The sequence below is a fragment of the Budorcas taxicolor genome, chromosome 2 (assembly GCF_023091745.1).
Source record: "Budorcas taxicolor isolate Tak-1 chromosome 2, Takin1.1, whole genome shotgun sequence".
NCBI classification, from domain to species: Eukaryota; Metazoa; Chordata; class Mammalia; order Artiodactyla; family Bovidae; genus Budorcas; species Budorcas taxicolor.
The window spans coordinates 45,742,147-45,756,699 of NC_068911.1; the positions used below are offsets into that span (position 1 = coordinate 45,742,147).

Genomic DNA, 14,553 nt, shown 5'->3' on the forward strand with positions numbered 1-14,553 from the left:
CCATAGATTGTAGCCTACCAGGCTCCTCTGTCCATGGGATTTTCTAGGCAAGAGTACTGGAGTGGGTTGCCATTTCCTTCTCCAGAGGATCTTCCCAACCCAGGGATCGAACTCGGGTCTCCCACATTGTAGGCAGACGCTTTACTGTCTGAGCCACCAGGGAACTGGTATTAATGTGTTTGTTGATCTAATTAATATAAGGGTCATTAACATTAAGCATAGTATTTTGATTGTGTCTTGATTTAATAAAAGTTAAATAAAATCTTGTTATAAGAGCAATTACTGAACAGTATCTTCCTCTTACAGAGAAATTAAAAAGGTTTTGGACAATTAATGAATATGTTTGATGCCATCCTGAGATGTTCTCTATAAGGAAGCAAATGTTTTTAGACATTATCGTTGGTATTTATGTTCACTAGTCTATTGAATGGTAATATAGAGGATAGTTGCTTAAGGAAAGTAGGATGATGTGTGTTTTTAGTAAACAAGGTATGATGAATGGAATTTCATTTTGTTAAGGGAAAAGGAAGTAGGTTTGACTTACAGGTGGCTTTTTCAGTATAGGAGAACAAATTAATGGGTACAGAAAATGATTAAAAAAAAAAAAAGGTTTGTGGAAAGTTGACCCTGAGAAAAGAGTTGTGTGCATGCTCAGAAATGACTAAGTTTAAAATATGTAATTGAGTAAATTAAAAGTAAGTAGGTGCAAAATGTGAATTTGACTTTTCTCTGTATTAACAGGATGAGCTTTCTTCAGATGTTGAACTGCCTTTGATAACAGTTTCTTTACCTCTTAAATGTTTCTTTACCTCTTAAATGATCTGTTCCATATTTGCCTTTGAAATCTTTTATTGTTTCTTTGACTAAGTGAATCAAATTCTAATGAAACATTTTTTGACCTATAGCTAACTTTGGGATGCATCAAAGGGCCTCTGAAGCATCCTAAAGAGAGATATTAAACTAATTAGGTTCATCTGGTACATTGAATTGCAAGGAAGTATTGTCAAACGAGTAATAAATGTCCTCAGGTTATATAGTATGGTAAATGTTACTAATATAGATATCCTAGAAATTCTATAGAGTTTCTAAAATTCAGATATGTCCTGACAAAATATTATCAGTCATGATTCCAGTTATCATCTTAAAGTGTTGTTACAGCAGTAACCAGATTTCTTTGTCAATTATATTGTAGTCAGATTTTTTCTTTTTTTTGTTTTTTAGATTTTTTGTATCCCTTATTTATTTTATTTTTTAATATAAATTTATTTATTTTAATTGTAGGCTAATTACTTTACAATATTGTATTGGTTTTGCCATACATCAACATGAATCCGCCATGGATGTATACGTGTTCCCCATCCTGAACCCCCCTCCCACCTCCCTCCCCATACCATCCCTCTGGGTTATCCCAGTGCACCAGCCCCGAGCATCCTGTATCATGCATTGAACCTGGACTGGTGATTTGTTTCACATATGATATTATACATGTTTCAATGCCATTCTCCCAAATCATGCCACCCTCACCCTCTCCTACAGAATCCAAAAGTCTGTTCTATACATCTGTGTCTCTTTTGCTGTCTCACATACAGGGTTATCATTACCATCTTTCTAAATTCCATATATATGCGTTAGTATACTGTATTGGTGTTTTTCTTTCTGGCTTACTTCACTCTATATAATAGGCTCCAGTTTCATCCATCTCATTAGAACTGATTCAAATGTTTTCTTTTTAATGGCTGAGTAATACTCCATTGTGTATATGTACCACAGCTTTCTTATCCATTCGCCTACTGATGGACATCTATGTTGCTTCCATGTCCTGGCTATTATAAACAGTGCTGCGATGAACATTGGGGTACATGTGTCTCTTGCAATTCTGGTTTCCTCAGTATGTATGCCCAGCAGTGCGATTGTTGGGTCATATGACAGTTCTATTTCCAGTTTTTTAAGGAATCTTCACACTGTTCTCTATAGTGGCTGTACTAGTTTGCATTCCCACCAACAGCGTAAGAGGGTTCCTTTTTCTCCGCACCCTCTCCAGCATTTATTGCTTGTAGACTTTTGGATAGCAGCCATTCTGACTGGTGTGAAATGGTACCTCATTGTAAACGTGCCTTCTTAAGTCTTTTGTCATTATAGGCAGTTATGGTTATTTATTATTTATTTTAATAAATAAATAATATTGCTTTTGCAAAATGGTTCCTCTTCAAGAACATTTATAGAAAGAACTTTTGGATAAACATGTGTTTCTTACTTTCAGACCATAATGCTGAACTGGGTAAGAAATTAAAGGATTCTAATGGGAAACCTGATGGCTTCATAAAAACTAACAAGAGGACTTAATGAACTGGTGAATATGCTTATAACTTTTATGGTTTCTATCTGAAAAATTTACTGGTTTGAATATATGTTTTCTAGGTATAAGGAAAACCTTCCCCTCAAACTAATTATGACTTACAGTAATTTGGTAAAATTATTCTTTTGTAAGCAAAAGTAAAACTTATCTTTTCTCTCTCTCTCTGATCCCTTTAGAGACTGGGAACTCTAAGATTTCCAGTAGCTTTATCAGATAAGTTAGGAAGGCTATCTCACTAACAAGTACAGAAATCTCAAAGAATCTTGGAGCTCTTGAGAAGGGAGAAATTCACCTAAATTTATTAAGCAAAATCTGTAATAAGCCCTTGGCATAACTTTCCTAGCCTTGAGTTTTTTTTTTTTTTTAAAGTTCAGCCTGAGACTCAGCAAAGCAAAAAAAAAAAAATGTCTATAAGAACTGTGGTGTTGGAGAAGACTCTTGAGAGTCACTTGGACTGCAAAGAGATCCAACCAGTCCATTCTGAAGGAGATCAGCTCTGGGATTTCTTTGGAGGGAATGATGCTAAAGCTGAAACTCCAGTACTCTGGCCACCTCATGTGAAGAGATGATTCATTGGAAAAGTCTCTGATGCTGGGAAGGATTGGGGGCAGGAGGAGAAGGGGACGACAGAGGATGAGATGGCTGGATGGCATCACTGACTCGATGGATGTGAGTCTGAGTGAACTCCGGGAGTTGGTGATGGACAGGGAGGCCTGGCATGCTGCAATTCATGGGGTCACAAAGAGTCGGACACAACTGAGTGACTGAACTGAACTGAACTGAACTGATAATCAATTATGGCTATATAAATCATCAGGTCAAGTTTATTGAGACCAGACATTTTCCAAAAAATGTCATCTTAATTTGGTTATATTTGGTAAAAATGAGGGTAACCTTAGGGAGAAAAAGATGTTTCAATAAATGTTAAGTCCTAGTTTTGTTAATGGAGGTCTGTATCTACTAAGGCTCATTTCCTGGATAGTTCTTTACTATATTAACATAACTTTAATTGAGTTATTAAAGGACACTCTACGTTGGTTTTTGAAGCTTATCTCAGTAATGTATCATTGGACAAAGATCAGATGCCTCACAACCTGCAACCAGGACTGGAAAATAATTTAAGGGACTGTCTCCAACCCAAATGGAAGGACTTTTTTTTAATCGAAGGAAACTACATTACACCAGGACAAGAGGAAGATATCAGAAGCAGACAGTTTGCCGAAGATGCTGGACCTGACTCATGATAATTTATAATGTTTTCTTGACTTCTTGGGGCTTTACACACAAAATGTTTTCTATCATGGACATCATCCTATGCTAGTTTTAACACCCAATCCAATTGTTGGGTTTGTGGCTAATTACCTGCTTCTAATACTTCTAAATTACTTTGGTGGATTTCTTCACTCCAAGACTCTAATTGGATGACCCTTAAGAAATTTATTTTAGAAGAATGAGAGTTCAGTCCTGCTCTGTCTACTCATATTACTAGATGGGACCCTCTCAGATGGCCTATTGATAATACCTGCTCTGACCCTGACCATAGATTCAAAGTTTCTTTTCAGGTCACTCAAACTCAGTCAGAATGATGACCTAAGTCTCAATCAAAAACTGTAACCTCTCATCTGTTTAAAGGAAAACTCCCATAATAATGGGATGAACCTATATGGTTAGCATCAGTCTGTGGTCATTTAAGGTTTAAGGCCCCCTGTTTATCTTGGGAACAAGTAAATTATACTAGAATAATCAACCTGGTAACACTAGGAAATTGGGCTAAGAGTCTTATATAATTTTCCTAAAAATAAAAAATATTGGTACAGAATAGACTAAGTAAAATGACCTAAGAATGTACTGTGGTACACCTAATGTAGGTTCTCGGCTTAATTCTCACTTAAATCTTTAATAATACTGCCAATGATATTATTTGTATTTGCCAGTTTTACAAGATTGTTGTTTCTTGCAATTACCAAATATGTAACTGAGTCCCCAGTGAAAATAATGATGACTAGGAGACTTGCAGTGGTTGATGCAACATATAGTTCTGTATACCATCAATGATTGTAATAGTGTAACTCTAGATATGCTGCTGCTGCTCAGTCACTTCAGTCGTGTCTGACTCCGCGCGACCCCACAGATGGCAGCCCACCAGGCTCCCCCGTCCCTGGGATTCTCCAGGCAAGAACACTGGAGTGGGTTGCCATTTCCTTCTCCAAGTGAAAAGTGAAAAGTGAAAGTGAAGTTGCTCAGTCATGTCCCACTCTTTGCGACCCCATGGACTGCAGCCCACCAGGCTCCTCCGTCCACGGGATTTTCCAGGCAAGAGTACTGGAGTGGGGTGCCATTGCCTTCTCCAAACTCTAGATATGGGAAGATGTAATAAGAGAGAATATTTTCCTGGACAGAAGACAGGTGTCCAGAGACCTTTAATTATTTTTATTTTATTTTTAAAAATTTTTAATTTTTACTTTATTTTACTTTACAATACTGTATTGGTTTGGCCATACTAATTATTAAAGACCCAGTCCAGTAATAGCACATTGAGTGGCCTATCAGCAAAATCTTCTCCAGAACTAGGAATGAGCCATCCTAACAACGTGGGATGAAATAGTCATTAAATGCCTCCCAAATTATGGTCAAATTTATGACTGTGAGGGGGGCCCTATCAGAATGGACTGGTTGGATCTCCTTGCAGTCCAAGGGACTCTCAAGAGTCTTCTCCAACACCACAGTTCAAAGCATTAATTCTTCAGTGCTCAAGTTTCTTTATGGTTCAGCTCTCACATCCATACATGACTACTGGAAAAACCATAGCTTTGACTGTACAGATCTTTATTTTATTACCAGTAGTCATGTACAAATGTGAGACTTGAAGCATAAAGAAGGCTGAGCACTGAAGAATTGATGCTTTCAAACTGAGGTGCTGGAGAAGACTCTTGAGAGTTCCTTGGACTGCAAGGAAGTCAAACCAGTCAATCCTAAAGAAAGTCAACACTGAATATTCATTGGGAGGATTGATGCTGAAGCTGAAACTCCAGCAATTTGGCTACACTATGTGAAGAGATGACTCATTGGAAAATACCTTGATGCTGGAAAAGATTGAGGGCAGGAGGAAAAGGAGGCAGCATAAGATGATATGGTTAGATATCATCACTGACTCAATGGCTATGAATTTGAGCAAACTTCTGGAGAGAGTGGAGGACAGAGGAACCTGGTGTGCTGCAGTTCATGGGGTTGCAAAGAGTGGGACACAGCTTAGCAGCTCAACAATAACAAGTGTTTATTAACTTTAGCTGGTGAGGACTGTGGCGTCTAGGGGATCCGACACATGATTCAGGGTTATTTGGTGATAAGGCACAGATCCACCTTTGTTTTTACCTAATAGGGCGAAAACTGGTTCAGGGACAACTGAAGGCCAGAAACTTCTGGGAAGTTCAGGACTATACTGTCAACGTGAGTGGAGGGGGACTTCTGGGATAACAGTGAGTCAGTCACTGGATAGAAAGACGGTTCAACTCCAAGAAATGTAAGAAGGGGGCTCACCCAAAGGTGGGTGGTGACCCTCACTGAAGGAGAGGCCTGTGGTGGAGCTCTTGAATGGGGTGACTGGGGTGGGACAATCTCAAGGTGACTGAAGTTAAAGAAGGCTGCTGCCCTGTGACAAATTCAGTGCAGACCAAAGGTAGTATTCAGGTTTTTTTTTTTTTTTTGAAATAGGAGCAAGGAGGGAGTTCCCCATGCTCAAAGAAAGGAAAGGTCTTCATCATCCATGAATTGCTGACCTCTCTGGGGACTCAGCCCAAGCCTTGGCTGGAAGACTCCTTCATTCTTCCTCCCAGAGCTCCCCTCCTGCACTCTTCTGTGCTGCTTGGGATCAGTCCCCTCATCGCACCTCCACACCCTGCTCCACCAGCCCTGTGCTGCACCCCTCACACATGCTCCTGGCACTTCTCTCTCAGCCATCCCAGAATTGCTTAATCCATATTTTATGTGTGCAAACCCTCTGCCCTCCGCTCAGTGGGGAGAGAGCCCTCAAAACACTTTCGCCCCTCCTGCAAGACTTCGGTGGCCCACAGTGCCAGCAACCCCCACACTGTGACTACCTGAAAGGGAAGCACCTCCTTGCTTCTCATTAGTAATCTAATTGGGGCCCAAGAAGGGTACTCCATAAGGAAGATTCCGGGAAGAGTGCCTTGCATATTGAAACTGGCCTTCTTCTTCCAAATCCTCTCTGAACACTGGGTAGGACTCGTGGCTAGGCCCTTCCGAGATGGTTGGGGTTAAACCTGCCAGGCGCTGTGGGATGTGGGGGTTAGGGGTACCCACACCTGCGCACTCTAAGGAGTTCTGACCGTGGCTGTGGAATACAGTATACGGTCGGGGCCGACAGTCATGATTGGATGACTGTCAGTCTGGGGTGCACAAGAGGCTGGGCCTCAGGGATGCAAAATCACAGCCCTGCGGGGAGGCAGAGAAGCACCGAGGCTGATATCAGAATAAACAAAGCGAGACGGAGGCATTGCCAGAGCAGTCCCCATTCGGCCCGCGCGCGTCACCTCTCCGACTGCTGCGTGGCGGCGGACAGGCTCCCGGCCCACCTCTGCCCCGCCCAGGCCTAGCTGCCCTCTCGCGGTTAACCCTTGCGGGCCCGTTTCCTGGAACGGCTGCCCAGCGCCTCCAGCGCCGAAGGAAGGACGCGGGCCCTCCGCCTCCCCCGGTCCTGAGTGGGCGCCAGGCTCCGGGAACTGGCCGTGGTGCTGAGCGCGCAGCTCGGTATCGGGCGCGGCTCCCAGACCTGCCAAGACCGCATACCGCGACACTCCCGGCCTCAGCGGTAAGTAGCCAAAGCCCCGAGGATGTAGGCGTGCGTGGAGTGGGGGAAGGGAGTGATTGGGGCATTTTTGTGCGATTTTCGTGCAATGCGCGGGTTGAGTGGAGGAACCAGTGTCTGCACTCTGTCCACTCCCCGGTGCCCAGCGAAGATAATGTGGTGTCCGGGAGAGATGATCAGTCTGAGCGAGGGAAGGGGGAAACCTTCTCGCGGATGGGGTCTTGGGAACGGACGAGTAAGACTGGAGGCCCATCTTCTCTCCACTGGGCAGGCCAGGAATATCCAGACACTCCCTTATAAAAAGTGGACCAGGACCTTTGGTCCCCAAAGGTCCCTTTGTCTCCCCAACATGAGGGTTGAGTGAATTGGTAATGTTCAAAACAGTGCAGTTTCTGTTTCTGCTTTATCCCCAATCTCACACCCACCCCAGAACACAGAGACTGTCCCTCCCCACAATGGCCTTCACTCCATCCATATGGAAGGTTTTGGCTTCGACAAGATAGCCTATTACAGAGATAAACTACTGCTCCATACATACCCTCTCCACCCCAGTGTCCAAGATGTCCCTGGGTGGGGCTCTCCTCAGAAGCCCCTACTCTTATCACCACTCACCCCTTTGTGTTTCATGTTTGTGATCTCCTGGATATTGGGGGGTGGGGCAGGGGAAATCAGGGTAAATACCAAAACTATCAGCCAAGATTTTCGTATTTCCAAACTGTTTCTGTTGCATATGTGTAACTCCAATGTTTTTATTTTGCTCCATGAAATACTCAATCATTTTCATGTTCAAAAATGAAAGGAAAGCATAGAATTACCTTACCAAAAAGAAAAGAAAATTCCAGGCAGTTGAGCTAGTTAGTCATAATGTAGAAAAGCAGCAAATGAAATTGCTTCATTTTCTTAATTTGCAACAAGTTCACATGCATGTGCATGCTCTGTGTAAGATGCTTCGAGGGGAAGCTTTCACATGTGGGAAGTCTCTGCCACCACTTTCTTTCCACTGGACCCTCCTCTGGCTCCTAACTGACCTCTCTGCCCTTTTGCTTCTACTTTACATTCTTTTCACAACTAGAGTGCCATGGCTGGCAAATAATGGGAGAGTATCTCTCAGGTTCCCCCCTAAAAGGGTGTTTAGCCACAGGATAACAAAGCAGAATGTGCATTTTTAAAACTAAGAACCTGGACACATATGGCCTCTGCCCTCAGGAAATGAGAGTGCCAGCACCTGGGTGTCTAGATAAATCCTACTGTGCCCCTGAGAATTATCAAGAAAGATGACTGCTCAGCCTGACTCCAGTTGGGTAGTGGATCCTCTGACCATTTAGGGAGTTCCCACCCATGTCGCATATGGATTGCAGATTTCCAAAGAGTCAGGATCTGGTAAAACATCTTAACATGGAAACTGAATGGACTGAACACACACTGAATTTCAGTGAAATAATCTTTATCATGGCTGGTTGAAGTTATTTTCGAGAGTACAGTAAGAAAAAGATTTTTCTAAAACATAAGAAAAGTAACTGCATAATCATAATCAATATCTCCAAAATTTCTTGCCATAGAAATTATACTACCTTCAGTTACAATTTTTCTAAGTTTGCATGAGCTATACTTTTGCTTTTAATCTTCATTTTCATTTTACTTTCCAAAATTTGTTACAAAACATATTTATTCTTCAATTTTTAGATTTCCCATGAAGGGGAAATTGAGTTGGTTCATAGAATGTCTATCACAGTTAAGAGCACAGGTTTAATATCAGACAGTCTTGGGTTCAAATCCTAGCTCTGTTGCCACCTGTGTGAGGGTCAATCCATTGACTTTTCTGGATGTTAAATTCTCCTTTGTTAAAAAAGGTTACAGCAGTATGTCCCTTATAAGCTTATGGGCTAAGCATTCTGCCTGGTTACCACTATGCTGTGTGCCCCCAAACCCATCAGGGCTGGACTACAAAGGTTTGGGAGAAGTAAGAATGGGGTCTGCAGCTACGGGCTGGGAAAGGCTTGGGCACATGCTACATGCTACCCAATAGGAGGCAGAAAGGCAGCTGACCCACTGTCCAGGGTGCTGCCACAAAGAACTGGGCTATAGCCAGAGACAAGCCTGGGTTCTGCAACTTTCCCTTGCATGGTGCCTGCTCCTTCTGCTCTCCTCTGGTCAAAAGTCCCAGGTGTTCCTCTACTGGGGAGGAAGCATAGCTAAGGGGTGGGAGTGGGATGCAGGTGGTGATGTTTGCCCCTGTGAGCCTGTGCAGTGCCACCTCTGCCACCTCTTCTCATCCTCTTTGGCTTTAATATTGCCAGCTGGGCTGGGAGGCAGCCCCTCCACTCACCTCCCAGACCTCATGTTAAAGCATTTCTGAGACTCTCTGGAGGGGTCTGGTAAGCCTCTTTGGCAGTGGGTGTGAAATGCCTACATACTGACAGAGTCACTTGCTTGCACACCTGCTCTATTCCTTCCTCACAGATTGTGGACTAAGAGAGAGTGAATCTAGGTGCTCCCTATGGAGAACCAAAGAAATCAGCTCGAACTCTATACTCTCTCCCTGGTCAGACTGCCAGAAGACCAACTGGCAGTCCCTCACTGCCAAGGACATGTGGAGACAGTGAGACAGATGGAGCCTGAGAGCTGGATACTTGTGAGGTCCAGTAAACCAGGATGGAGGGATTGGCTCTAAGGGGGTGCTCTTCACTCCTGCCTTCTTTTAGTTTTTTTTTTTTAAGAGTTACATTTTATTCAGTGGAAATTTTTAGGACTTCAAGCCCAGGAGGCAGCATCTCAAGTAACCATTAGCGAACTGCTCCAAGGAATCGAGAGTGGGAATCAGGTTATATAGAGGATTTGCAACAAGGGGCAGGTAGCATTAGTGTCAAATAATTATGGTTAACTAAAGAAAACCAGATATCCCAAGTTAAGGAATTTAGTGCTTTTCTAGGTATGGGAAGATGCAAGAGTCGGGGCTCCCTGAAATCATTCCTTTGATATGCACCTCAGTATCCTGTGTTTTCACGTCCTGACTTTCCTCACTGGCTCCTCTTGGAGTGCTGCAATCACTGATGACTGTGACATCCTTTGATTACTGACACAGTACTGCCTTCTTTTCATGTGTTCTCATGGGTTTCCAAACTCACCCCAAACTAGACCACTGCTTCTCTCCCCCAAACCACCTCTTAGCACAGGTCACTTCCTTGCCTTCATTCACCTCTCATCCTCTCCACTTCAGCTTTCCCCCTTTTATGATCCCTCTAATGGCTTGTATCCAGGCCTCAGTGTTTATCCCCCTAATGGCATGTATTCAGGCCTCAGGTTTCTAGACTGTTTGTCTTTCTTTCTTCAGTTGCTGAATCCTGGTGTTTCTTCCTTTGAAAGATAGTATGGCTTTACTCTCTTTATCGTGCTTATAGTTGCAGCCTCCATCTAGACCTTATCTCCTTACACCCGGCCCATTTTACTGACTCTTGTGAGTCCCCTCTGTTCAGAACCCCTCTCATGGTTTAGTTCATCCTCCACTCAGACATCAGATAAATGGTCTCAGACCACCAGATTCATTATGCCATTGCTTCCACCTGCTCCCTCAGAAGACTTCTATAGCTCTTTATTGACTCAGGGTAAGGCCAGACTCCCCAGCTGTGCCAACTATGATCAACTTGTTAACATTCTTACCACCTCCCTACTCTCAAGTCCAGGGAAGACATCAATAAGCGATTCCAGCATTCTTTCCCATTGAACTCAGACTGGGCATCAGAAACTTTCTCTGGATGGCACTCCAGGTAGCAATGTCTGTCAGTTAGGATATGCACAAAAGACACCACCTGCCTGCTCCTCCAGCACATGATGAGCTGTGTATGGCCAGTCTGTCCATTCCTGGTCTCATGCTTGTCTCCTCTCTTTTGCTTTCTGCCACATTGCTGTCTCTCTTCTTCTGCTCAAGCTCTGTGTGCACCATGAAATGCTTGGTTGTGCCTTGCTTGCCTGCTGGGTATATCAGTCTTGAAGGGCACACATGTGTCTTCCTCTTCCACTGATGACCCACGGCACCCAGCCCTGGAAGCAGATTTCCTTTCAGCTTTGCTGCTTACATGAAGGAAGCAATTTACTTATTGACTTCTCTGCTTCATCCACTCAGAAGGGCCATGATACTCCCCCTAAGGATATGGTGCTATTGGTAGAGTGTAGGGCCTGGATATGGGAGGCCAACTTGCCCAGACAAGCTTTGAAAGGATTCTTGAGTGAGTCACAAGATCACAGTTACAGGAACACCAGACCCTGTCTGCTCTCATTTTGGCTCCAACTCTGTGCCTTTAAGCATGTGACTTAACTTCTCTGAGTATCAGTTATCTACAAAGGCTGGAGCAGTAAGTGTAGGGGTGGGACCATTCCTATCTCCCCCTCCCCTTGCCTCCGCAGAGGATCCAAGCTCAGATATCAGAGCTCAGCTCCCATGCCTGTGTGAGTGGGGCAGCGGGTAGGGTATGGGTTTTCTAGAATCACAAGCCTCCATCCTAGATATTGAGTGTCTCCTGCTTTCCCCCATAGCAGCGGAGACACTGCAGGATGGAGCTGAAGAGAGGAAAGACCTTCATCAAATCTAGCCTGCAGATTGACCATGAGAAACCTCCAGACCCAGCAGCGACTGCCCTGACCACAGAGGATGCAATCTCACTGGGAGGGCAGCAGCTGCCCCACAGTGAGAGGGGGCCCCAGGTTAGTCCCAGCACCCAAGGATACGACAGATGCCTTGATCGGGAAGCCCAGCCAGACACCAATGGAGGGCCTGCAGCTCTCTGTGGGGCCACCTTCAAACTGGTTCGGAAGAGCAAGAATCACGACAGTGTGCCGAGGGCTGACAGGGCAGCCACAGCTACAGGGCAGCTGGTGGGGAGCGCAAGTTTCCCAGGGACCCCCAGCAGCCAGCGCATGATTGACTACCGCCACTTTGTGCCCCAGATGCCCTTCGTACCAGCTGTGGCCAAGAGCATCCCAAGGAAGAGGATTTCCCTGAAACGACCCAAGAAGTGCTTTCGTAACCTATTCCACATCCGCAGAAACAAGACTGAGAATTTGCCCTCACAGGCAACCAAAGGACAGGGCTTGTCTTCTCCCAAGGGCCCATCAGAGACTGGAGGGCAGCAAGGCATAGCCTTCCTCCCCTTGGGCGAGGAACTGGGACTGGATGGCCAGTGCCAGGACCTGTCTGACAGTGAGTTCCTGCCCGATTCTTCCTTTGACCTCTGCAGGGCCCTGTGTGAGGACGTGGCCTCACTGAAGAGCTTTGACTCACTCACAGGCTGTGGGGAGATCTTTGCAGATGAGAGCTCAGTGCCATCCCTGGAGCTGAACGAGGGCCTGGTGAGCCCTGCCCAGAGATCACAGGCTTCTGACAGCAAGGCTTCCAGGGGCCCCTTCCAAGGCAGCATAGAGCAGCTGGCATCACCTGCCCAGAATGAGATGTCTGACTTTGCCAAGTTCTGGGACCATGTGAATCACTCAGTGAGGCAGCAGCAGCATGCCCTGCTAGGCCCGTGGCTGGGAGGCCCCCAGGCATCAGACACAGACCAGCCCAGGCCAGATGCAGCTAGGCTGGCTGAGCTCCCCCTGTGCCCATGCAGGGATCCCCACAGCAGCTCCAAAGCCAGCTCCACAGACACAGGGACCCCCAAGAGTGAGCGGCCGGAGTCTGTGTCCACGAGCGATGAGGGCTACTATGACGCCTTCTCACCAGGCCTCGAGGAGGACAAGAAGGAGGCCCCGAGCCCAGGCACAGCCACAGCCACCTTCCCCCGGGACAGCTACAGTGGAGACGCCCTCTATGAGCTCTTCTATGACCCTGCTGAGGGCCCTGGGAGTCCGAGCCTGGATGACGACTTGTGTGGGTCCGAGAGTCTATCGGGGCCTGCAGCGGGAGCCCCGTTGTCCATGTGCAGCTTCCATGTCGGTGCAGAGGAGAACCTGGCTCCTGTTCCAGGCCCAGACCTACTCAGCCAGGGCTTCTTGCAGAGCTCTTGGAGGGGCAAAGAGTGCCTGCTGAAGCTCTGTGACACCGAGCTTGCCATCACCATGGGCATTATCAACTGGCTCCGCCGGGGCCCGGAGCTCCGTGCCTTGCCTGCCTCCACTCTCAGAGAGCCGGCAACTCCCTCAGGAAGACTGGTGGAGAAACCAGGAGCTGGCTCTGAGAAGATGGGCCTAGGTCCAGTGAAACTGGATGGCAGGGGGACCCAGGCTTTAGATGCAGGTAGAATCTCTATGAGCTCTGTACCCAGCAGGAAAGAGCTGTGGGCAAGTTCAGGTCCCAAGGGCCTGCTTGCTGGAGTGAGCAAGGTCCTAGCTGGGGCCAAGCAGGAGACCAAGTCTTCATCCTGTGACCCCTGTCTGGAGTGTGTGCCGGTCTCTGGGGAACGGGGGACACAAGGCCACCCTGAAGGCTCGTTCTCCCCTGTAGGGTCTGCAGCCGCCATGGTAACCAACACATCCAGGAAGAACAAGGTCCCACACCCATCTGTTTGGCCTGGCTCCCAGGAGCCCAGGCTGCCTAGGAACCTCGGGTGTTTCCAAGGTCCCTGGAGGCCAGGTCCTGGGGGAAGCACCATGGATTCAAAACTCACCCTGACAGGCTGTGTGGCCCAGGTGGAAGCCCTACAGATCAACCCAGACTGCCAGTCCCCTGCTGCTCAGCCCCCAAGACAAAACACAGGTAATGGGCTCTGCAGGAAGCCTCAGGCCAGGGACCCTGACATTCTGCAACAGGAACAGCCTAATGGCTTCCCTAACCTGGCTGCCATCTGTGGCCTGCCCTCCCTGGCCAACCCACTCCACATCCCACAGGACCAGAGATGCCCAGGCAGCATTCTGGACCTGAGTCAGCTCAGGGAGGAGCCTGACATGCTGAATGTCCCGGCCCGTGTCTCTGTGGAGGACCGGCCCCTGCAGCCCAACTCAAGGGCTATGGAGCAGGCTGTGCAGAGGGGCCAGCTGGACTTGTAGTGTGCCTCTGCCTGGGATCACTTGCCAGGAATTCTGGCCCTCACTTCTAACAGCTAGTGAGAGGGGGCCCCCTTCTGCAAGTGCCCAGAAAACCACTGCAGCTTTTCGGATCACAAGGGATTCTCTGCAACCAGCAGGAAGTAGGGGCTATCAGGACAGCACAACCGAGCCCCAGCTTTGGAACAGTTTTGCATCCTTGGGATCACATTCAGGAGAGTCTAAGACCCAAATCTCCATCCTTTGTTCCTGATGTGAGGACTGGAGGACTGTACTGGGGGGAAGGGAGTGTCAGTATTCAGACAGGCAGACTGGGGCATTTTAACATGGGGGCATCCGTGCCTAAATCCAACAGCTCTGCCAGAAGAGGTCCTGGGAAGCCCAGGGCCAAGGACAA

At 46.6% G+C, this 14,553-nt stretch overlaps 1 protein-coding gene across 1 annotated transcript; it reads left to right on the forward strand.

Moving 5' to 3' along the window:
* Positions 1-11,729: 11,729 nt before the first annotated feature.
* On the forward strand, positions 11,730-14,159 carry AMER3 (APC membrane recruitment protein 3). The gene has a single exon (XM_052636237.1). It carries the CDS (start codon positions 11,730-11,732, stop codon positions 14,157-14,159), a length of 2,430 nt encoding a protein of 809 aa, XP_052492197.1.
* Positions 14,160-14,553: the final 394 nt, after the last annotated feature.

Coding starts and splice junctions, on each gene's coding strand:
- AMER3 (XM_052636237.1), top strand. CDS start 11,730: ATGGAGCTGAAGAGAGGAAAGACCTTCATCAAATCTAGCCTGCAGATT.